Below are 24,719 nucleotides of genomic sequence, written 5' to 3'. Positions count from 1 at the left end.
TCAGCAGTGAGATATCTACTGGATCGATAGAAAGATCCCACCATTTTTCCAGCGGCCTTGGCAACAGATTTGATGTACGAGTTCCATTTAAGATCAGGAGTAATGGTCAAGCCCAGAAGCTTGTCAAAACTTGAGGTCTCCTTAAGACGAGAGCCATTCATTTCAACTGATGCCAGATGGGGATCAGAACGTTGATGTAAAGAGAGCTTAGTTTTAGATGCATTAAAAATAACCAGACACTCCTTTTCCCATTGTACCACGTGCTCAAGATCAGAGGAGAGAGAATCAGAGAGAACTTGGTCGTTTACTGACTTAGATGTGCTACCATAGATGGTAGTGTCGTCAGCATAAATGTCTACAAATGATGTAAGGATGTGATTTGGAAGATCATTAATGTAGATCAAGAAAAGAGTTGGGCCCAGGATGGACCCCTGAGGGACTCCAGCATTAATACTGTGAGCTTCTGATTTTTGCCCATCAAATACTACTCTTATGACCCTGTCAGAAAGAAATGATTTAATAATTGAGAAGACATTTCCAGCTATACCATAGCTAGAGATCTTATGAAGTAAACCTTTATGCCATACCCTATCAAAGGCCTTAGATATGTCAAGAGCAATTGCCCTAGAAAGGTTACCTCTGTCGAGATTCACTAATCCTATAAGATATAACTGTAAGCACATCTGCTGTAGATCTAGCAGAACAGAAACCATATTTTGTATCACTAAAAAGGTTATTTTTACTGAGGTGGTTGATTACTTCTCCATTTAACAGATTCCAGCAACTTACTCATGTTTGTTTTCGTTAGCACTCAAGACAAAAAAAAGTGTTAAAATATCTTTTTTTTCTGTGTTATCACTAGGGCTATGACAAGAGAATATTCTTATTTTGACTCTCGAGTGTATATCAGTTAATATCTTATGTTTTTAGATGGAGTGATGTGGTTCTCAATTAACTGTGTCGGATATATACTCGAGAGTCAAAACAATGAAAAGAACATTCTCTTGTCATAGCCCTAGTTATCACCTATACACAAATTTTATTTTTTAAGAACTATTTAAATCATTGATTTCAACATTTGCCTAATATTTTATTGATATAAAATCTATTATATATATTTAATATTATATTTCGTGAAATGATTTGTGTTTTTAGCTGAGTCGATGATGATTAAAAAGTGGGGGTGGGAGCATTTAGGTAAAAGACATAACAGATTATAATGTTTTCCTTCTGATCTTATAATTTCAGGTGGCGTTCCCGATCTGAGTGCAATGACTGGCGGACTTCATGACACTAATTTCTTTGGTTGTATGACTAATCTATTTATTAACGGCAATGGTCCTCTAAAACTGTCACAGTCAGCAATAGGTGGACTCAACGTGAGACACTGTGCAAACCCTTACGGAGGGAGAGGTTAACCAGAGTCAAAATCCGACAGAATAAACTCAACAACCATTAAACTCAAAACCAAACAAAATCAAAAAAAAAAAAAAAAAGAAACGAAGGAACTATGACACTAAAAGCAATTATAGTTCCACTTACAGTGTACTAAATGTGAATGTGTAGTTTGTCTTAATACTAGCCGACAGGGCCAGCTCTATTATATATCGCTAACGTTGTTATTCCTGTTCCTGCTGCCCACTTTTTTTCTAAAAATGCTGGTCATTAAGGTTTACTGGCTCAGAAAATATCTGTTCATTGTTTTTTTCGTCAACTTTTCTGTTTCTCATTTGAAAAAGAAATACGTGTTTGGATCTGTGAAACTACAGAAAAAAAAAAAAAAGAAAACCAGAAAGTTATTACTAAAATAGTTCTTTTGATAATTCTTATATTCATCTCCATGAAAAAATATTCTAAAACACCAAGTTAAAAAAAACGCACTCACTAAAGATTAAATTGAGAAAAGAAAAGGAGAAAAAAAACGGAAATTAAAAAGATTTTGTAAGTTTTTTTTCCAGATTTTTTTTTTTTTAATTTTAAATCTTGAAAGAAAATATTAAACAAAAAATACATTTGTGTTCACTGTATAACAAACTAATCCACATCTAAAACACGTATACAATGTTTTTTTTTTTTTCTTTTTGTTTATGATTGTGTGAATGCTTTTAAAATCCTTAAATATACTCAAGATTTCAAAGTGTCTTTTTATTCGTTTAGATAATACAAATAATTCCTTTTCTATTTAACAATTACATAATCATTAGATTATCTCCCCTTGAGTATAAAATCAATAACCAACAATTCTTGTAGGACACTAGTTGTTTCAATTATAGAGTAGGGGCACCGTTGAAAAATCCACCCTATTTTGCTTGGTTAGTTGACACATTTTGTATAAAAATAGGTTTTTGTTCTTCAATCGTGTTATTAGTCTGGAAATAAATCTGTAATTTACTTTTTAAACTCTTATTAATTTAACTTTTTAAATTAACCGTCATGTTTTATTTATTATTTCTGTTGATTATTATCTATTAGTTATGTCTTAAAACTTTGTCATCTATTAAGATTTTAATTTTGTAAATTTAAGCAAAATAAGTCCAGACATAACTAGTTGATAATTTAATAATAATAGTCGATTATTTTGTCAATAAATTTTGGACTTTGAATTAAGATTACATTTTTCTTTTACTTTAAATGTTAAAATAATTTTAAGACTTTAGTCAGTTCAAGTCACGTTTGGGATAACCAATTTACATACCATTTCATAGTTTTCTTGTGGAGGTGCAATTGTAAGGCTCTCAACATTATTCTACCAGGTGTTGTCTTTGGAAACCTAATCTTACGCAGTACAGGATCACTGACTTGCCTCACACTACTCTGCAGCTACTGTTTACTGATGGTTTGGTTTAACCATTAATTGCAGATACTATTCTGATGACATTAGATTTTACAAGTGAGGCGTATTTGTTTGCTGATATGCAGCACTTGGTATTACCAAATGTTCACCTCCCTGGTACTGAGCAGGGTCAATGTTGCTAAATTTCAGTGATATAACGAGAATTGTGTGTCAATGTTAATCTGGTGTATATGATTTCAGGCTTTACAATCCATTTCATCCGAAGTGTGTAAATTCTAAGTGTAAGATCTTTGAAACATCCCTATTCTACAATTGAACCCACCAAGAAACCGTTAAAATATAAGAAAGCTGTCACTGTGTGCTCCATATCACATTCGCATTATATCTAAGTGTGTGTCGTTGTTAATACAGTTCTACTTGATTTTAATTCCAAAAGATATTTAGACACAATCTATATAATACTAAAACTCAAATTATATTAGATATCGTGTTTGTGAACTTGCACACTTTATATCTGTATATGAATATTTTAGATAGTGGGGAATGCTAATAACATAAAGGGTACATTATGAGAAAAGAATGAGTAATACGCACGCACACATACGCACATTATTAGAAAAGCAGTGAGAAGAATGGAATGGGTAAAACACACACACACACACATATGACAAAAGTCTGTTCCAAATTTCAAGATGTTGACCATCTTACTGTTTATTTCTCTAAGTACGTTAAAATGCACAATTATTGGCAGTACTTGTTTCATAACGCAGAATCCTTCATGTAATTATGTCAATTCTTTTTAATTTATTCCGCCCTTAACTCATCAGAAGAACTTATCAACTTAAAAAAAAAATAAAGGAATATAGGCATAATTTACAAAATCCGAAAATTGGAAGAGAAGTTGCAATTATTTTTCAATTTGTTATGCCATCTTTGAATTTTAATAATAATAATAATTATATATTTCTTTAAATTCAAGGTAGTAGCTGAATAGTGTATTATACACCACAGATAAAAGAATATATTAGTAATTTAGTAAATATTCCTAATTTGATTTTTAAAAACATATTTGGAACATTTACTAAATTTTATATTTAATATTAATGAGGCTTTGGCCTTGAAACCAGGCCAAACCCGGAGTTATTTGATCAAAACTTTGTTCAAAGCAATACTGCTGTATAAGCAACAGCTAATGTATAAACGCTAGTTAAAGTTAAGAAAGTGTTTATTATAACACTAGAATACATTGTGATGTAATAATAAACTCTCCCCCTCTTATTCTCTTTCTCTCCCTCTCTTTAAACTATTTACATCATTCCTTTCCTTCCACCACTTCTGTTTATTATTGGCCAATTATTTAGGTTATGCATCTTTCCGTCACCATCGAAAACATTTATGCACATATGAATTGTGGTAACAAGCAACTCTAATGATGTATGCAACAAATATTGACCCAACGGGTCACCGATGATCTAGTCAATTATAAAAAATATGTTGTGTATATCGTGGTATATTTATATTTTGTTTATAACATGTGAGTATTTGAATCTTAACAAGTACTGTAAATTATCCTAAACCATAATTTGAAACCCAGTCGCCAATCTGTAAAGCCAGTATTCTAACCATTTTAGTCAGGATGAGGAAATGGATGAAATTAATCCTTTTTTTTTTTTTTTTTTCTTTCTTTTTTTTTTCAAAATAATATTTTTAATTTTTAAAATATATTTTAAACCAATATTTGTAATTCAAATATTTAAATTGTTCAGTTTTTTGTTTTTTACTTTTTTTAACTGCCAGGGCTACCCGGTGTTGTTCAGGAGCATGGCAAACAAAATAGGATTAAAAAAAAAAGTACCTCTTTGATTTCCCTCTCTTCTCCTCTCTGTGATAACTGATTCAATATAATAGCAAAAAGAAAGCCGATTAACTGTTGACCTAGTTTCAGTGTTTTTGCAACAACTACCAGTGAGAACTGAATGACCATAATATACTCGTTTAATCTCTAGAGACCTCAAGGGAATGAATATTGCAGTATTTTTTTTTTTTTATCATAATCTGCTCTTGGTCACAATGAATCCACTGATGAGTTTTGTAGTATCTTGTGTAATTTGTGACTTTTAACTATGCACACATACGACCTTATGACCTTTGTGCATATAATAGATTATATTTAAACGATTATTGAAAAGAGATGCAGACTTATTTTATTTTTAACAAATATTCAAGATAATTCTATGATGGTTTAAAATTATCAAAATGACTTGAAACTTTTTAAATTCACATCTTTTTAATCTGTCAAAGAATTTTTGGGGGAAACAAACGTTATTTGATCAAGGAGAATTTATTATGGTAGAACGATACTACCTAAACAGGAATGGATTTAGCAATTTTTTTTTTTTACATTTTTATTTTATATAGAATATTTTTGGGCCATAAAAAAATGACTGCAATGACTTATTTTTCAAATCATCGTTATGTGTAATCTGTTAATTTCTGCAATTAAGTTTGAAGGAAATTAATGAATGGTTTCTTTTTATAGACTAAAGCGCATTATGTCAACATGTGTATGAAAAGTTATGATAGCCTAAAAAATTATCAGATTCATTAACTGGACGTCCTCTAGGTTTTTGAGGCCCTAAGATCCAATTTATCAAGCTTATAGGCAGTAAAAGGCTCATATTAGTGTGACTGAAGTTTGGAAACTGTTATGGAGCCTCTTTGCAACCATAAGCCCTTGTGCAACATCCACAAAGATCCAAAGAGCCTAGTTGCTCTTACAAATATCTTAAAGCTCAAATGAGAGCAGGTTTTTATAGTCAAGTCTTTAAAAATGGGTCATACAGTAAGCTCTTTCTCCATACAACTAGGGTTTCAATCACTGAAAATTCTTTCACAAGAGATTGGTTTAATTTGATCAATTATGGGAACATTTTGAGGTGATATGGAATGGGTATTTAAGCATTTCAGATCATATTTATGGTTCTATTATAAATAAATAGTTAAAAAAAAAAAAAGACAAGTTTAATTACCACCTTAGTCCAGCGCTGGTAAACATTTTATCCAATTGAGTCGTGTGTTGTTAAGATTATTGGTTGTTGACCAAATTACCAAGGGAGATAATTCACTTATCATTCAAGGACAATAGTTTAATTTCTATATTTTAGATGAGTCTTTTTATATTTTGTTGAGATTTATTTTCTCTCTGTTCTTCACAAATCTGTGGTTCCACATCATCATATCAAAATACATGCACACATCCAAATAATTGTATTCCCCATACTCATTTGCAAAAAATATTTCAATGGTGCCTTTATAACAATCATTTTTATTTCATGGCTGTGTTTTTTTTTTTTTTTTAATACAAGGGAAAATTAAAAAAATAGTTTCACACAGAAAAAGAAATAAAAATATTTTTTTAAAAGTTATTCATATTTTTTATAATGTGCAGATAGTTTATATTCGTTAATGAAAGAAAATTAACTTAAACAAAAAAATGAATGCGCTAGTCATAATGGATTCGCAAACTGCTGTGATTGGTTGTTTCTGTTTTTATTTTTCAACCAATCAGACTACATTTGTCACAGCTAAAAAAATTATCTTTATTTGCTTACTAAATAATTGGACAAATCTAACAAATATTGTAAATAAACATTATGTATTGAATAAAATAAGCTCGTAAAAGTTTTGCCTATTAAAATTTTTTTCAAGAATCAGATTTGTTATAAACAGGGAATAAATTTTAATACTAAATGAAAAATTATTATTGAACCATTTTGATATTTAAAATGTTCTTGCATGTTGAATGTAGTCAAATCAACAAATAAAATTTATGAAATGCTAAAAACTAGCGATAAAACTGAAATTTAAAAAAAAAAAAAATAGCTTCATAATTGCACATAGGTTAGCAAGTTTATTTTGCAGAACAAGATTACTAATAATTAAGTTTAATTTTTACTCCGTTACTTTATACAGAACGAATTTTATGTTACTGATACTTATATAGATATGACTGCTATAATACAGAAAAAAAAATAACCATGATAGTATGAAAACATACTTATGGCAAGTAAGCTACAGAGAAACTTTTACGTTTCAATATCAAAAGAATCCATCAGGTTCAATTTCTTTCGGAGATGAAATATCAAAGTTTCTGTGTAGCTTACTTGTCACGAGTATATATACTTTTTAATATAACTTAACTCTACTTGTGTATTGAGCACTGTTAAAGTAAATACTAAAATAGAAATATGTACATAATATATTATCTTGTACTAATATATATATATATATATATATAATAGAATCTAACAAAGTTATTTTGTCAGTTTATAGGATTAAAAGAACACCAAATGTGCAGACATTAGCAAATCGATTTTGATAGACTTTATTTGTCGTTCTTAAAACAGAAACAGTGAATTGATTAAATTTAAATTGTGGAAAGTAGAGAAAGGAGATAATCGCAACAACAAATGCAAATTAGATTTTTGATCAAAATGGTTTGGATTTTTAAAAAAAAATAAATAAAAAGAATATTTCTCTCAGTCAAATAAAAAAACACTCAGATTAAAATAATAAAGTGATAAACCCTCAAAGCATATATATATATACACACACACACACACACACACACACACACACATATATATATAATTCTATGTAGTGATAAATCGATGAATCATAGTTACCAGAGTTTCAAAATGGGGAATAAATCAGGCTCTGTGGGGGTGAGGGTAATTGTTACTATTTTCTCATTGATTAGTTTGTTGACCGATGGAAAATAGTAGTAACTATCTTCATCCCAAACCTAATTAACTCCCTTGTTTTATAACCTCTAGTATCCATTGTAATTGATTCATTACTTTAGAATATGTATAAGTATATTATACTCTTATAAACGTAATTGAGCCTTCAGTGTTTAATCTGCCTAAACTTATATAGTTCCTCTTCAGCATATGGAAAGAATGCTTATCTTTTGAAAAGAGTGTTTCACCCGAAATATCAAAAACAAACTACCATTTTATATATATATATATATATAATCACATTTGAGTACACTGTAAACCATTGTCTTTATCTCTAGTGTGGCAGCATTTAAAGAAAGACAACAAAAACTACATATTTCTCACTCACTGCCTGTGTTATGTCTCAACTGATTTATTTTTACATTTTTGAGAAGCAATTTTTGTGTTTTATTGATTTTTTTTTCTTTCACAGAAATACCAAGAAGAAAACACAAAACTTAAAGCCGATTTAGTAAAAAAACAAAAACAAAAAAATGCATTTGTATAATAATAAAAAGAAAAAAATTATTACCAAAAAAAAATGTTTCAGCAATTTTTTAAAGTAAAACAAAAACAAAAAAAAACACATAAAAACGAACAAAAAAGAAAGCCAGTCATTCTATTTGATTACTAGAAGCATGTGTGCAATTACAACGTGGCTGGATTTTTTTTAGCCTTATAGTTAAAAAGAAAAAAAAATGAAAAAAAAAATTGACTTTTTTGAATGCAAAACAAAAGATAATTCAACAAAATGTTTTTACACCTTTGTGTTCTTCTAAGGGAAGAATTTTTTTTTATTGCAAATTTTTTGCCAAAAAATCCCCCCATGTAAACAGAATCTATGTCCTCTTAATAAACTATTTAACCTTATTTAATCTCTTTTTTTATTATTTCTAGAAAGTTTTAAAGATTTAAATACTCATTTCATTTTGATTTTTTTTTCAATTTTGCTTGTGGACATTTTTTTTTTTTTTAATTATTATTGTATATTCACCCTAAACAAGACATAGTGCCATTTTGATGTAGAGGCTACTAGATAAGGAGTTGGGCAGCAACATGTTTGTTTACATTACAATTGAATTTGTGCATGTCAGTATTGATTTATTTTCTAGCAGTCAAACCTGGTGTGTCCGAAAATTAATAAGAATTGCTTGTGTACTCTTAATCACTTATATTTCACATTTTTTCTTCTATTTTTAAAATTTCTATAATTTCCAGTTTTTAAAATAAGATAAAACATTTTCTTTGCTTTTTGAAAATTTAGCAATTAAACCGTTAGAAGCCGTTCATATGCTGCAGATATTTTTATTAAAAAAATATTAAAAAACAATATTTCTATTGTATGTATGGCCTCTAACAGTTTTATTGCAACATTTTCAAAATACAAATTTTAAAGACTTACAATTAATGGGATATGTGAGCCCAAATTTTAGCAATTGCAGAGGGCCTGCTATCATATGCAAACAAATGATCACTATACTTACAGCCACTGTACATGCAAATTGCTTCATTTAAGTCACTATTTCAAAATCTCTGATGTCATGCCAAAGTTATAATTTCTTTTTGTTATCGTATCGTTTTAAAGCTATATTTATAGGAAAATCCAAATAGGTCAGTTGGTAAACCTAAGATTAAAGATCTCAAGGTTTTGCTTTTGATTTCACATCGTGGACCCGTGGCATAGAGGATAAAGTACTAAGTAAAATTCAGTTGTAAGTCACACCCTTCTGCAGGTTGAAGATTCAATCCAGTGCTAATGACACTCAAAGATACTACTGCGAATTACTTGGGACTTTTACAGAGTTATAACTGAAACGAGAGCATGCTACCTCTGTGGATTAAATAAAAGGTTCTGTCCAAAATTCTGTGCAAATTCCCAAGTGCAACAGAAAGATTGAGTTTGACAATAATTAATTCTACAATGTATTTATATAAAGTTTTAAAAAAAAACACAACGTGACTGATAAATGGACGAATAGAGATGAACAAAATCTCTATTTATATATAAGACTAGCAGGGAAACCCGACATTGCCTGGAATTGAATGAGGATCAACAAATATTCCATATTTGTCATTGAAATCGGTGAAATCGCACATTTTTCAATCAAATCGATTGATTGCTTGCTCTAGTCGGGGACTCCCTGTGGTGCTCCAGGAGGAAGCTTCACATGCCTTCCCACAGTGATGGTCCACGGCACATTGTAGTCTACATTGCACTGTAGAGAACCTACTCTTGATTGTATAATTTTATTTTTAAATAATGGCTTGAATTAAAGTTTAAAATGTGAAAGTCAAGTATCATGGTTCAACCGTTCTTTGAACAGAAACATTCATTTTGAATGCGCCTCTGTTTTTTATTAAAGAATCTACTATTGATTTTTTTAATACGCCGGGACCTCATGCTTGTGTGGTGATAAAACTTCTCAAACGCACTTGTGATGTCATGCTCTTATAAATAGGTCTATGACAAGAGAATATTCTTATCATTGTTTTGATTCTCTAGTATATATCCGAAGTCCTAATTATAAAGGTGTTAACTTTCGCGAAAAAATCAAACTGTTCTGTCTTTAATCAGGGTTTTTTTTTTTTTTTTTCGATTTTCGATACTTATCAGAGGCATTCTGATACAAACTTATCTAAAAACACTGCCAGTCACAGGAAGTAAATGCGTGTGAAATTTAAAAAAACAAGGCCGATAGCCATTAGTCGTGTGCTCTTGTGTAATGAATGAATGCGTGAATGTAGGATTGACATGAAATTCTAAAAGATAAACTAAAATGACCGAAAAATGGGCTGAAATGACTTAAATAAATAAAAAGTAAAGGACTTAGAATGACTTTAATGAACTCAAGGATGAATTGAATGACCTTAAGAATAACTTGAATGCTTAAAAAATAACTGGAATCCTTTAAAAACAACTTGAATGATCTGGAGAATGACTTGAATGGCTTTGAGACTGACTGGTTGTAAAGTGGGTGATCATTTTATATTAAAGTAATACAGAAAAGTAATCCCCCACTTTATATCACAATAAGTACAGCATGTAGTAAGAACATATACTACACTCTGATCTTGGCCAAAAGGCCAAGAAAAGGGTATTTATTTGCTCCCCCAACGAGCAAATTAGGCACAAGGCCGATTTTTAATGTGAGGAGTGAAGGCGAAATGGGGACCAACTCCCCGGGGAGTAGGGGAGCTGGATAGTGACAATTGGTATGAAGGGTTGCCCCTACATTGACCAAGGTCTTATATGTGGGGTTTCCCCCACATATGGTCTTTGCTTGCAGTTTTTGCTGGAACAGATGCTATACTTTGAGATATTAAATCCTTTATTCATGTTAAAAATACAGTAAAAATCAACAATGAAAAAAAAACTTAGGCACATGGCCAACTCAAAAAGGGGGGGATTGTGAGGGTCGCTGGTCATCCTTGTCACTCCAGAACTAAACAAAATCAAAAGTTTCTCCCAGCTAGTATCTTCTTTCACCATAATACCGCATTCACCCTTTCATACTGGGGGACGTCCTACTTAACTCCCAATTTTTAAAACATTTTTTATTGACGTGTAAAAACAAAAAAGATAACAATAAAGATGGCACAATAATTCATTTGCGTCGAGGGCGGGGGGGGGGAAGAAAAAATTGAATTTAAAAATAAATTCTTAATACTGCAATATTTTAAGTTATAAATTTATTTTTTACTAGAATCCTCTTTTCCAGTTTTAACAACTAGTTCTTTATTTTTCCATGTTTAAGCTTAACCATATTACTTTTCATGCTCACATTTTTCTATTGTAATCCATGAATTTTTCAGGCTTCAGTAAATTCACTTGTTCTTTGTTTAATTTTACTCTTATTTTTTTGCCCCAATAAACATAACCTACACATATGTTATAACAATATACAGCACTCGTCTGCTTTCAATAAAATCCCACAATTATTTCCCTTTTATTCTTTCATTCTGTCTGTTTCACTTGTTACTTCTCTTGTCGCGAGAGTGGTGAATTGGTAGCAACAGTAATCACTGAAGCAACGTAGTTGCTATGGAAACCAGTCATAAAAACGTCGTTCACCTCTTTTTTTTTTTTTTGTTTTTTTTGAACACCAGTAAATTCATTATAACTTGTTTTACTGAACGAAAATTGAAAATTCTTTTTTCACAATATAGCTGAAAAGGTGATCTATAAACTAACAATTGTTTGAAATTTGGTCGAAAAATGAGCGAGTGGTGAAGCTTTAAAGCAGTTCTAAATGACCCAAACTGCCACTTAACCATATATTCAAACACGGTAGTGCTTGAATGATATACTTCATTTTGTTATTAATGCAACAGTTTCTGGTGGGGCCTCTCGATGCCATACTAGTGGGTAATTGTTACGGCTTTACCTTATGTGCTACAAAAAACAAAATTTCCTCTCTTTCTCTCTCTTACTTTCCCTCTCTATCCTACTCTAACAAAGTTTGTCGACCTGTTCCACAAACCCCAAAAACTCAACATGAAATATCTCCCCCCCAAAAAACACTAATAAACCTAGAACCCCATCCTTCAATGTAAACCCCTACTACCATGTCTCCTACTCCAACATCAGGGGTCTACGTTTCAACCTTCCAGAGGTTGAAACAATTCCAGGAGACGAAACTGGACTTACTCTTTCTAAGCGAAACTGGCATAGGGCCGACCACTTCCCTAGATGAGTTCATAATAAAAGGATACTCTAACTTAACATTTAAATCTGACCCCCAAGATCGCCATGGACAAGGAATATGCGCCTACATTAAAGATGGCTTCCCATGTGGTAGAGATACCTCCAGAGAAGACCCTAATTTACCTTCCGGGTTACACTTGCTTACACCACCACATTCATATTTGCCCTCTATCGCCCCCACAACAGCGGGGTTACTGTCCTTAAGAGTATATCTGAGAAAATTGACCACATCCTGTCTACTCATCCTTCGGCTACCATTCACATTTGCAGTGACTTCAATGTCCATAATGTGAACTGGCTGACCCACTCAAATAAGATAGATGATGAGGGGAGGTTCTGCCATGATTTTGCCATTGCCTATGACCTCCCTCAGATTGTTCACAAACCCACCCGTGTGCCCGATATTACTGGTCAGTATGCAAGGCTTCTAGACCTTTTTCTCACAGCTTCCCCTGAGCTATGTTCATGTTCCGTTCTATCTCCCCTGGGATCCTCCAATCACACAATTGTATCTGTTAAGATAAAAATGAAATATAATAAGTCTTCAGATGTACCTCTCCACCTTACTATCGATACTCTATGGCTGACTGGGATAGCTTCCGTACTTTCATATCTGATCTACCTCTGCATTCCATGTTTAAAAAGGATGTATCTTCTATAGTATCAGACCTGACGGAATAGTTAATTGTAGGCATAGACCGATTCATACCATGCAAAAAATTCCAACAAAAACCTAACAGCCAGCTATGGTTCTCCCCAGAATGTTCTGCTGCCATTGTGCACAGAAATCACTTTTTCCATAGCTACCAACGTAATAGATGTACTGAGACTAAAGCTGCCTTCGGGACTGCCAGCAACCACTGTAAAAGAGTAATAAAAAATGCAAGAGAGCTATATGCTCAGTCCGTCAAATTTAAAGTAGCTGAGCAGCGGCTTGGTTCCCACCAGTTTTGGCAAATAGCAAACAAGATCCTGAACAGATGCGTGCGTTCTATCATCAATGGACCTGATGTTATCTCATCAGCATCAGACAAGGCCAAACTATTTGCCAAGAGCTTTGCAGCTAACTCTACCCTCTGCGACGATAGTCATCAACTCCCCATATTTCCTCCTACAACAGACAACACACTATCCAACATACAAATATCTGTACACGAGGTCGCCAAACAATTCCAGTAAAGCAACTGGCCCAGATGGCATTCCAATTATAGTGTTGAAAAAGCTTCGATCAGAACGTGCCCCATACTTACAAAACTTTAAGCGTTGCCTTAAGAAGTGCTTTTCAACACCCTGGAAAACCTCGTTAGTATGCCCTGTATTTAAGAACTCGGGTGATAAGTCATTTCCCTCCCAGTACAGACCAATAAGTCTCTTGTGTGTCATGAGTAAGTTACTGGAATCCATATCAAATAAAGTAGTTAACCACCTCAGCAGAAATAACCTCCTTAGTGACATGTAATATGGTTTCCATTCTGCTAGATCTACAGCTGATGTGCTAACAATTATATCCCATAGTATTAGTGAATCTCTCTACAAAGTCTTCCTTTCTAGGGCAATTTCTCTCGACATATCAAAGGCCTTCGATAAGTTTTGGCATAAGGGCCTACTTCACAAGATTTCCAGCTACGGTATAACTGGAAATGTTCTCTCAATAATTAAATCATTTCTCTCTGATAGGCTCATAAGAGTAGTGGTTGATGAGCAGAAATCAGAGGCCCTCAATGATCTCCCAAAACACATACTTAAATCATTCGTTGACATCTATGCTGATGACATGACCATCTACGGCAACACATCAAAGGCCGTAAATGACAAAGCTCTCTCTGATCCCCTCTCCTATGATCTAGACCGCGTGGTTCAGTGGGGGAAGAGATGGCTGGTCACTTTTAATGCATCTAAAACTAAGCTCCTAACGTTACATCATCAACGCTCTGTTCCTCATCTAGCATCAATTGAAATGGATGGCTCTCGTCTTGGGGAGGCTTCATGTTTTGACAAGCTCCTGGGTTTGACCTTTACTCCTGATCTGAAATGGAACACATATATCAAGTCTGTTGCCTGGGCAGCTGTGAAAATGGTGGGATCCTTCTACCGCTCCAGAAGATATCTCACTACTGATGCAATTCTCTATCTCTATAAAAACCAAATACGATGGAGTACTGCTGCCACATCTGGGCTGGAGCTTCGAAAAACAGCCTATCCTGCCTTGACAAAGTACAAAAAAGACTTCGTGGCTTAGTGGGGGATGCTCTCTTCTCTTCCCTGCAACCTCTCTCCCACAGAAGAGACGTTGCAAGCCTGTCTTTGTTTTATCGTTATTTCCATGGCAAGTGCTCATCCGACCTCCAATTTCTGGTCCCCCCTCGCCAATCCTTCATGATAAACACCCGTCTAGCTAAAACCACTGTCAGTAATTTCCCCCACACTTTATCTGTGTCTAAATCAAAACCTAGATTCCATTAACATAGCTTTTTTTCTGAGAAGTGCATGCCTGTGGAATTCTCTTCCGTTTGCCTGTTTCCCACCTGGCTACAACTTGGACGTATTCAAGTGCAACATAAACAAATTCCCCCTTAAGATACTTTATTAAATCTCCAATACCAACTATTACTACGCTATTATCCCATTGATTATTGTACACAAAATAACCCTTATCCCCTAGTGACTTCCGGGCCTTGATGTGGTGATCCCCATGTAATGTATAAAAAAAAAACTTATGACGTTCTTGCAATCGTTGCCATTGATCAAGGGAGGTAACTCTATTTTACTAAGCAATCGGTTCAGTCTCTCATACGAGAATTCTACGTGCAGAATGAATAACCGATGCTCAAAATGTATAATCATATTAACCCCTCCTTTTGCTTAAAAATTCACCAAAAAATCAGGAAATTAGCTAATTTTCACGGAATATAATGAACCTATTATTTTAATTTGACTCTAAGTGGAAATTTATTATTTTATTAAAACAAAAATACCTTTACTAAAAGTGTGGTTTTCCGTAGTAAAGAAAATGAATGAATTTGTTTGCTTTTTATAAAATTAAAGCATCGTAAATTGTAACAATAAAAAATAAAAATTAATTTTTTCTGGAACATTACGAAAAAAGCTCCTTATGCTCGTATTATCGATATAACTCAAAGAAAACAAAAAAATACTTTTTTTAAATTTAAAAGCAGGAACGCATAAAAATAATTAAATTAAAAAAATCGTAAAAATTATACAAAAGTTGACGATATGAATGTTCGGATACATGGCTGAGGAACAAAAAAAACAGTCGGTTTTGCACTCTCTACCCCCTTCCAACTACCTGACGTCATTTTTAGACGTCCTTTTAACTTTCTGAAATGTTGGGCTTCCGTAGAAATCATGTTTAAACGTTTTTTGTTTTTGTTTTTTTTTTTTTGTTTTTTTTTTTGCGTGAAGCCAGAATCTCACTTTGGGGGGCTAATTAAGCTATTTTTTTGCACAAACACTTTTTTATTTATTTAATTCAATACTTTACTAATTATTTTTGAAATAGGCCCAGAAAACTAATATTTATCTTTCAAGGGACTTTTACAATGAATATATTTAGCTGAATTTGTCAGATTCCTAATGTCGCAATGAAAACATTTTTCATTATATATTTATTTCCAAAATCAATACATATATATATATATATATATATATATATATATATATATATATATATATATATTACATGTGTACACACACACACATATATTCATTTTGGAAATTAATCTTTCAAATACAATCAAATTGTAATCGGAAACCTACTAAAAAATTATGATAACTCAATTTTCAAAACTGTCCCCAATCAGTTTTCTGCTATTAATACTCGTATCCAGAGGATTCGGACACTAAGACATTTAATATTACAAAAAATAAATAAAAGAACAAAACGAAAAAAAAAAAAATGCGCAATTACCTTATAATAGCGAAAGTGGAAAGCTTTACTATTGAATTTCAAGACAAACTAATGGTCTATACTAAACTGTCATATTACAGTAATGAATATATCCAAAAATTACGAAAAACGATAAGGTAGAAAAAGTGATTAAAGAAAACAGTTTTGACGAAAATTAATCAAAATAAAATGCTTTTCTAAAAAAAAAAAAAAAAAAAAAACACCGAAGAGTTCTAAGGGAAGGTAAACGGTGTATAACTACTGTTGATTTAATATATATATATATATATATATATATATATATATATATATATATATATATATATATATATATACTCTACGTTAATAATCATAAATATGATTTCTTTGGCTTGATTTTAACATAATTGAGTTACTTCCCTTATGTCACATGTCCCCAAAGAAATATGGCGAGGATTTCTTACGATAAAGATCGAAAACTCGTGTTTCTTTAAATAATGCGGTAATATTTAAGTACTTCTAGGTGTGTCGGAAATTTCGTGAAAAATAGTGAATAATTCCACCCCGTCTTTCCAAGCTTATAAGTCATCGAAAAATGTAATTCAAGCCCTAATTTTTTTTTTTCAATTAAAGGAGCGAGGACCAAGGTTTCATTAAAAAAAAAAACAAAAAAAAAAACGTGTTTCTTTTTTTAAAGAAAGGTTTTAAACTTTGGACTTTACAGGTAAATTTCTAAAAAAACACTACTTCTTTTTTTGTTTTAAATTTGAATATATTATTTGACCTTTTCTCTTCAATTTGTGATATATAACACTTTGGTGAGTAAATTAATTATTTACTTTTTAATAGACATTTCAAAATGGGAGGCGTGAATTATTCGACCCCCTGTCTTTCCAAGCTTATAACTACTTGAAAAATGTAATTCAAGCCCTAATTTTTTTTTCAATTAAAGGAGCAAGAACCAAGGTTTCATTAAAAGAAAAAAAAAACAAACAACGTGGTTTAAAAAAAAAAGGTTTTAAACTTCGAACTTTACAGGTAAATTTCTAAACACTACTTTTTTTTTTTGTTTTAAATTTGATATTATTTATTGACCTTTTCTCTTAAATTTGTGATATATAAAACTTTGGTGAGTAAATTATTTACTTTTTAATAGACACTTGAAAATGGGGGGGGGGCGTGAATTAAAAAAAAAAGTTTGTCTAAAAAATTATATTCGGTTTATTGGAAAGAGCATAAAATTTCACATTGACCCTGAAAATATCGTAAAAATAGAATTAATAGAAAAATTTTGATAGATTTTTAAAGTTTAAAAATCGAAAAATATTGAGTTCGTAAAATTCATTACTGTTTTTTAAAAAAAAATAAATAAATATTTCTATTACTTTTAAAACAACTTTAATAGTTTATTTTGGAAGTATACTCCATAAAGGAAATAAACAACCCACTTTTAAAAGAGAAATTACGTGTTTTTTTATATTTTATTCGCAGTTTCGTGTTAGGGGTGTCAACTTCCTACAAAAATTCTGATACACCTAAAGTACTTCTGATGTGATAATTGAATAGGTATCATTGCTTTCAGTTGAAATTGACAAAAAAACAAGTCAGAAGATACCATTGTTTTGTTTTTTTAAATTCGATTTTATCATTTTCTGAATTTCACTACTGTAGTGTACTTACACCCCCCCTCCAAAAAAAAAAAAACATTAAAAACAAAGAAAAAGAAGGAAAAGGCGGCGTCCATTGCAAAAGAATTGTTACCTTTTATTAAGAAAACGCAACTTCGAGGAATCGTAAGAAAAAAAATGAGACTATGCAAAAATTCGACTATAATTGCAGATATTCCCAAGAATATCGAATTGTTTCAGAGAGCAATATTGTTTTACATAAAATAGAAAACGTCGTCGCGGTTTCCTTTTAATAAAAAACTTACATTGTTACATAAAGAAAGTCGTTGTAGCTTTTTTTTTTTTTTTTAATTTCAATTCCTTTGCAATTATTCTCGCATTCTCCTTTTTTTCTTTTTTGTAATGTTAAAGACTTATATATTTTTTTTTGTAATCAAAGTTATAAAACTTTGTTACGAATAAAGTAGTTGAATGTTGTATTTAAATCATTAATAAGTCGTCGCATTTCTTATCGTTGCGTTTTCTTAATAAAAAAATGTATATAAACAAAATCGAAAATAACAATTCATTCTCAATTAGCGCCTTAAATTCTTGTATCAAAAACTGAACGAATAGGCTATTCGTCGAATAGCTTAGTAAAATGGAGTTATCCCCCCACCACCACGACTAGAATGATGATGACGATTGCAAAAGCGCTGTAAGTAACGTTTCATATTACTTATTTTATTATTTTATCTGAATAGTTGAAGTAAATTTATAAAAATACTATCGTAATATACTTTAATTTTTATACTTTATAAATTTATAAAAATTAAATCGTAATATACTTTAAGAGTTAAATCTAAGGGAAATAACTCAATAGTCCTTAAGAGTTATCTTTCCTGCAGAATAACGAATATTAATTTTTAAGGTTTGAGTTTATGTTGAGATTAAGTGTAATTTTAAACATCGATGCTTTGCAATATGATTGAGTATTTACATTATTTAAAGCAGGATTCTTTAGAATACAAAAATGAATACACATTGTTGCACTTGATAGATTTACTGAGTCTAAATTTACAATCACTACAATATTACAGAAACGTATTATTTGGATTGTTTGGACTCTTGGTTGTTTTTTTGTTTTTTTGCGGGGGGGGGGGTCCACAACGTTTCGGCCGATGCAACCAACCTCAGACGGTTTTCAGGTGCATTCACATTAGATGTTACTAATGAATGGTGGAAACGCCCCCCCCTCCAAACATAGCCATTAGAAATTCAAAACGCAGAACTCAAGCGGCTATGTTCGTTGGGGAAGCAAAAAAAAAAAAAAAAAAAAATGTTCATCATTCCACTACAGACTGGAGGTTTCCGTCATTGCCTTGAATATATGTGTTCATTCGTTTTGTCGTTTTCTCCCCGTGCCGGTTATAAAAACTATGCAACTAACTAAGGTAGAAAACTTGCTATATGATTATTATTAAACCGGAAGTTGTTAGCGGATTGTGTCAGTGTGTGTGTGTGTGAACATTTACTGACACCAGAATTTCGCGAATTTGTTTCTAGACCTTCCCCCACAATGTTTTCTTGCCAGTCAAGCTCTTGGCCACGTTCCACACAGACCGGACCTGCCTACGACATATTATTACATCTCAGGGACATCTGCATCAAACACCGTGTGACATTATCTCATGCGTTTCCTGTTGTCCAGCTTCCAGAGACGTAATTCTTGTCCTTCCAGTTTTTCTGCTTCCAGATACGTCACCAAATCTATTCCTGCAGTCTTTTTCTTTACTTTTATTTCTGTCCTTTGAGTTCAGTAATTAAATCTAGTTCATATTTTTCGGTTACATTTGATCTCTCTTCTTTGCCATTGCCTATGTCTACTTTCTTAGCTGTAATAAGACCGCTCTCTACCAGATGATCAGCCACTGCAACAAGCTACTAAGATACTACTCCATTTATTTATTTACACACGCGCATGCGTGCGCGCACACACATATACGGAGAGAGAGAGAGAGAGAGAGACACACACACACACACACACGCACAAATATGTATTTCATGTATCCGCATAAAGTTTTATACGGAGATATATTTCATGCATCGATTTTCAGTATTTACGTCAACAATGCTCAATGCGTAAGTAGAGCAAGGTAGTAATTTATAAACATATTTTATCAGCCAGATTTGTAATCCCTTCCTGGACTCTTGAATGGCTTACATTTTATCATACTTGTTTGAAGTCCATGCGATTGAACGCTGGTAGTGGGATCTTTTTCAGGTATAGTTTGTGATTCTACCTCCCTCATTCATTTTTATTATTATAGTTAGTGTTATAACTTTTAATTACACTCGTCTCCCTAACCGTTGAGCATTATCTCTTCCAAAGACCCCTAGCGGTAATAAAATACTATAGGTTATCTCCCTTGGCCGGGAGAAGCCATTCCGCCATTATAACACTGTACGAGAACCACAGCAAATGTATTCTTTGTTTTTTTGTTTTTTTTATATAAACTTATGTCAACCATATACCAGTCTCTTCTTCCCTTTTTCAAATATCTTTTCACTTACTACAGTTAGCTTCTTACATGAAGTGGCTTTATGACTTGTCTGGAGCGATTAAAATAAAAACAAATAAAATTTTATACATGGACACTGATATACATATTTTATTATTTACATATAAACCCACATTATAAACATTAGTATAAGCATAAGAATGAAAAATGTTTTAGAAAGATGAAATAGAAATGAATATAGACAACATTTCAATTACGTGCATCTCTTTCTTTTCTAGATTTACAATATAAGCAAATGGCGGATTCAAATGATACAATTTCGGTACTTGTACAGTTTAATCAAGACATTAAAAAATGAAAATATCGAAAAAAGGTTATATTGTACGTATCTGTTTTGGACTGAAGATCTCCGAAAAAAAAAAAATTTCATTTAATTTAATCGAGTAGGTTTTTTTTTTTTTTTTTTTTTTTTTTTACAGCGGAAAAACACGTTCTTATGAGAGTGCATTGAAGCCAGCCATTATGGAATTGTTAAACACGCCATAGGGGAGATAACTCCAGTTAAAGCGCCGACACTCCCTCCCCATCTTTAATACTAGCTTTTCTTGCTAAAAATCGAACCTTTTGCTCGGTATCATAAATTGTTTTTTCGCTGTAAAAAAAAAAAAAAATAAATAAATAAATAAAAAACTACTTGATGAAATTAAGTGAAATTTTTTTTTTCAGAGAACTTCGTTCCATACCTGTACGTGCAATATAACCTTTTTTCAATATTTTCATTTTTTAATGGCTTGATTAAACTGTACAAGTACCACAATTTCACCACCGGATACTTTATTGCTCTGTTTTTTTTGTTTTTTTTAATTTTTGTTGTTGTTTTTCGCCGTCCAGATGCGTCCATGCTTCTTTGTAAGAGGCTTTGTCAACCAACCTGTTTCCCAATTTTGTCATCTTCTGATTTGAAATAACATTTAGACAATTCGGCCATCAGTCTGTCATGCTGAAGTTTGAAGTAGAATTTTATCAATTGGTGTGTCATGCTTAAGTTTGAAATAGTTGGTTCTTCAGCTGATTAAACTTATGCTGCAAATATCATTTTCGTTGGCGTGTCATGCTTAAGTTTGAAAATAGCATTTTCTCGGTTGGTTCATCAGCTGATTAAACTTAAGTTTGAAATAGCATTTTCGTCATTGCATATTGATTGGATGCATCTTATTTTAGATATGTCCAAGTTTCTCTGTGTCACTGTTAAGTTTGAAATAGTATTTTTGTTTATCTGTCATGCTTAAGTTTAAAAAAATATTTTTGTTCATTTGTCATGCTTAAGTTAAATAGCATTTTTGTTGGTTTATTATGCTCAAGTTTCAAAGAGTATTTTTGTTGGTTTATTATGCTTAAGCTTCTAAATGTATTTTTGTTCATCTGTCATGTTTTAGTTTCAAATAGCATTTTTTATCTGCATGCTTAAGTGTGAAACATTTCCATTTGTCTATAATACTTAAGTTGGAAATAACATTTTTTTTGCTGGTCTGTCATTCTTAAATTTGAAAAACCATTTCCATTTCTCTGCAATGCTTTAGTTTGAAACAGCATTTCTGTTGGTCTATCATGCTTAAGTTTGAAATAGCATTTTCACTCGAATGTATAGATTAAATGAACATATCTTTTTATAGATCCATCCAATAATTGCTATTCGAAGCTCTGTCCCTTGTTTGGTCTGTCATGCTTAAGTTTATAAAGAGCATTTTTTTTTATTGTTAAATGCAAAACAGACTCTTTATTCACGCTTCCGATTGATGTATCATGATTATATGTGAAATAGCATTTTCAGCACTATCCGTGCAGATTGAATGGACGTATCTTAAGAAGACGTTGAATGGACGCATCTTAGCGTTCATATCCGTTGTGTTTTTTATTATACATTTTATTTTCAGTTATTTTATATCTTTTGTTTTCTCTTCATTTTTTTTATTATCATATCTTGTACCATTTTTTTCATTTTTTTTTATATCTTGTGTCTTTTTCATTTTTTTATTATTATATCATGTCTTTTTTCATTTCTTTTATTATATTTTGTCTTTTTGCATTTTTTATTATTATATCTTGTGTATTTTTTCATTTTCATATCTTGTGTCTTTTTTAAATTTTTTTATATATTTTTTTGTTTACTTTTTGTTTCTATTATTGTATCTTTTGTCTTCTTTTTTGGTTTTTTATTTTTTAGTTATTTTTTGTTTTATAATTTTTTTCTTTCTTTTTAATTGTTTTTTATTGTTTGCTTTTAAATTCTTTCAGCTTCAACATAAATTCGTGTAAGAATTGTAAGAAAAAAAGTATCAAATCTTTTTTTTTTCTTTTTTAATTTTTTAAATTTTAAAGAAAAATTTTGGTGAAATGTGTTTCAGATGAAATCGTAAAAAAACTCACCAAAATATGAAGAAAGGTAAAAATAAAAAAATGTTTTTGTTTTTAGAATTAAATAGAGGCTGAATAAAAAAAACAAAAAAAGTGATTATCTTGAACATTTCAACTTTGTCATGGCTGCCAAATGTTATGTCACACATTTCAATTGGTGTAAAGAGAAAAAACATTTTCGCCCCCGTTCGAGTTTTCCGGATTTTTTATTTTTAGTATAAAACTTTATTTTTTAAATTTTCTACACGAGTTTTAGCCGTACAAACTTGGCTTTATATATATATATATATATATATACTAGCGGGACCTGTGGAAATTACACAGCAGACTCATTCATATGTAATATATTGATGTTGACATTCTGTAGATGTTCAGTGTAAATGGAGACGCTCTTAGTTCTTTTGTTAAAACTATATAAGTATTTATGCAAAAGTAAAGTCCGGTCATAAAATACGCTTAAATATGATATTTTAATTCTTGCAGATTTCGTATATATTATTATAGATTTAATGTCCTATCGATTTTTATATATTTATATATTATAAAACTGCAATTTCAAAAATAAAAAAACATATCCATATGACTTGGGTGCATTAGCTTGAATCAAAACCGAAATAAAAATCAGATAAATAAGGAGAAAGGAAAAAAGAACCTCTTTAGGCCATAGCATTTCGAACCAATATGCTTTTCATCAGAAGAGGAATATATATATATATAGTAGGTTAATACTTAAAGTTTATGCATAAATTTATACTTTCGTATATTAATTTTATGTGAGTAAATTAAGTAGTTATATATATATATATATATATATATTAAAATAAAATTTGAAAATATGAGTGTAATTAAATAAATCTTGAAATTATCAATATTCTAGATAGATAGATATATAGATAGATAAACAAAGAAAATAAACTGATGACAAATAAAAAAAAAAATTACATTATTTTTTAAATTATCAAAAATTCAAAGACAGAAAATACATTAGAATTTCTTGCTTAATCCATGGAGTTTCGAAAATTTATACTTTTCTCATCAGAGGAAATAAATAGTCCAATAATGTAAAAGAAGACATTTCTGCAACAGTGTAAATAACAACAGTTTGATGGTTGGCACGACATTGTTTAATAGCCAACCACTTTTTTATGGAAATCGCTCAAGACAAGACATGAATCTACTTAATGTAAGGAGCTAACAATAACGAATGATGATTATTACAAAGACAGGAGATACCTATTAACCTTGAAAATGCCAAGGCTGTGGGTAGAAAGAAAACATGGCAGGAAGAGAGTGCTTAGAAAGAAGCTACTGGAATAAGAAGTCATATTATGAGGTATTAAAACAGCAAATTGATGGAGACCACTAGACCACCGAGTGAAACGAGCAGGAACAAAGGATACATGGAATAGATAAGAAAATTCTGAGGAGCACATGCCATAATAGTATTTGCAGAAAAGATTGAGACTAGTAACATCACGTCTGTGAGAGGGAAGTTGAATTGAAGAAAAGTGTGGGCCAATCAAATTACAGATACGTTTGTGCACTTTATCAAGAACCTTCAAATGAGACCCAGATTCACGAGCCCAAATATGACAACAGCACTCCATACATAATCTGATAGATTTTATTTGTGACTAGCAGGGAAACCCGACGTTGTCTGGGATTGAATGAGGATCAACAAATGTTTAACACCTCCATAATAAAAAATATTGTCATTGAAATCGATTGATCCCTGCTCTAGTTGGGAACCCATTGCAGTGCACCAGGAGGAAGCTTGACATGCCTTCCTGTAGTGACAATACAGTGTAGTCTACATTGCACTGTAGAAAATCTATTGATTTTATAAAATTATTTTTTATATATATAATGACTTGAATTAAAGTTTAAAATGCAAAAGCCAAGTATTATACTTCAATTGTGCTTTAAATAGAAACATTCATTTTGAACGCGCCTCTGTCATGTCAAAGAACCTACTGCTGATTTTATATGCTGAGCCTTTTGACTTGTGT

The 24,719-nt window shown here is 31.5% G+C and overlaps 1 protein-coding gene and 1 pseudogene across 1 annotated transcript in view; one reads left to right on the top strand and one right to left on the bottom strand.

Moving 5' to 3' along the window:
- LOC145261182 (basement membrane-specific heparan sulfate proteoglycan core protein-like) overlaps positions 1–1,418 on the top strand; it is an 82,643-nt gene extending 81,225 nt beyond the window's left edge. Inside the window, exon 13 of the mRNA XM_080119503.1 lies at positions 1,249–1,418. Within this exon, the coding sequence (XP_079975629.1) occupies positions 1,249–1,418 (170 nt within the window). The remainder of the gene's footprint in view (positions 1–1,248) is intronic.
- Positions 1,419–10,545: 9,127 nt separating this feature from the next.
- Positions 10,546–10,672, bottom strand: LOC145261417 (U2 spliceosomal RNA; annotated as a pseudogene).
- Between the last annotated feature and the right edge of the window lie 14,047 nt (positions 10,673–24,719).

This window comes from Euprymna scolopes, chromosome 37, assembly GCF_053919585.1.
Source record: "Euprymna scolopes isolate OS-2025 chromosome 37, ASM5391958v1, whole genome shotgun sequence".
Classification (NCBI taxonomy): Eukaryota; Metazoa; Mollusca; class Cephalopoda; order Sepiida; family Sepiolidae; genus Euprymna; species Euprymna scolopes.
This window is presented reverse-complemented; position numbering and strand designations above follow the sequence as displayed.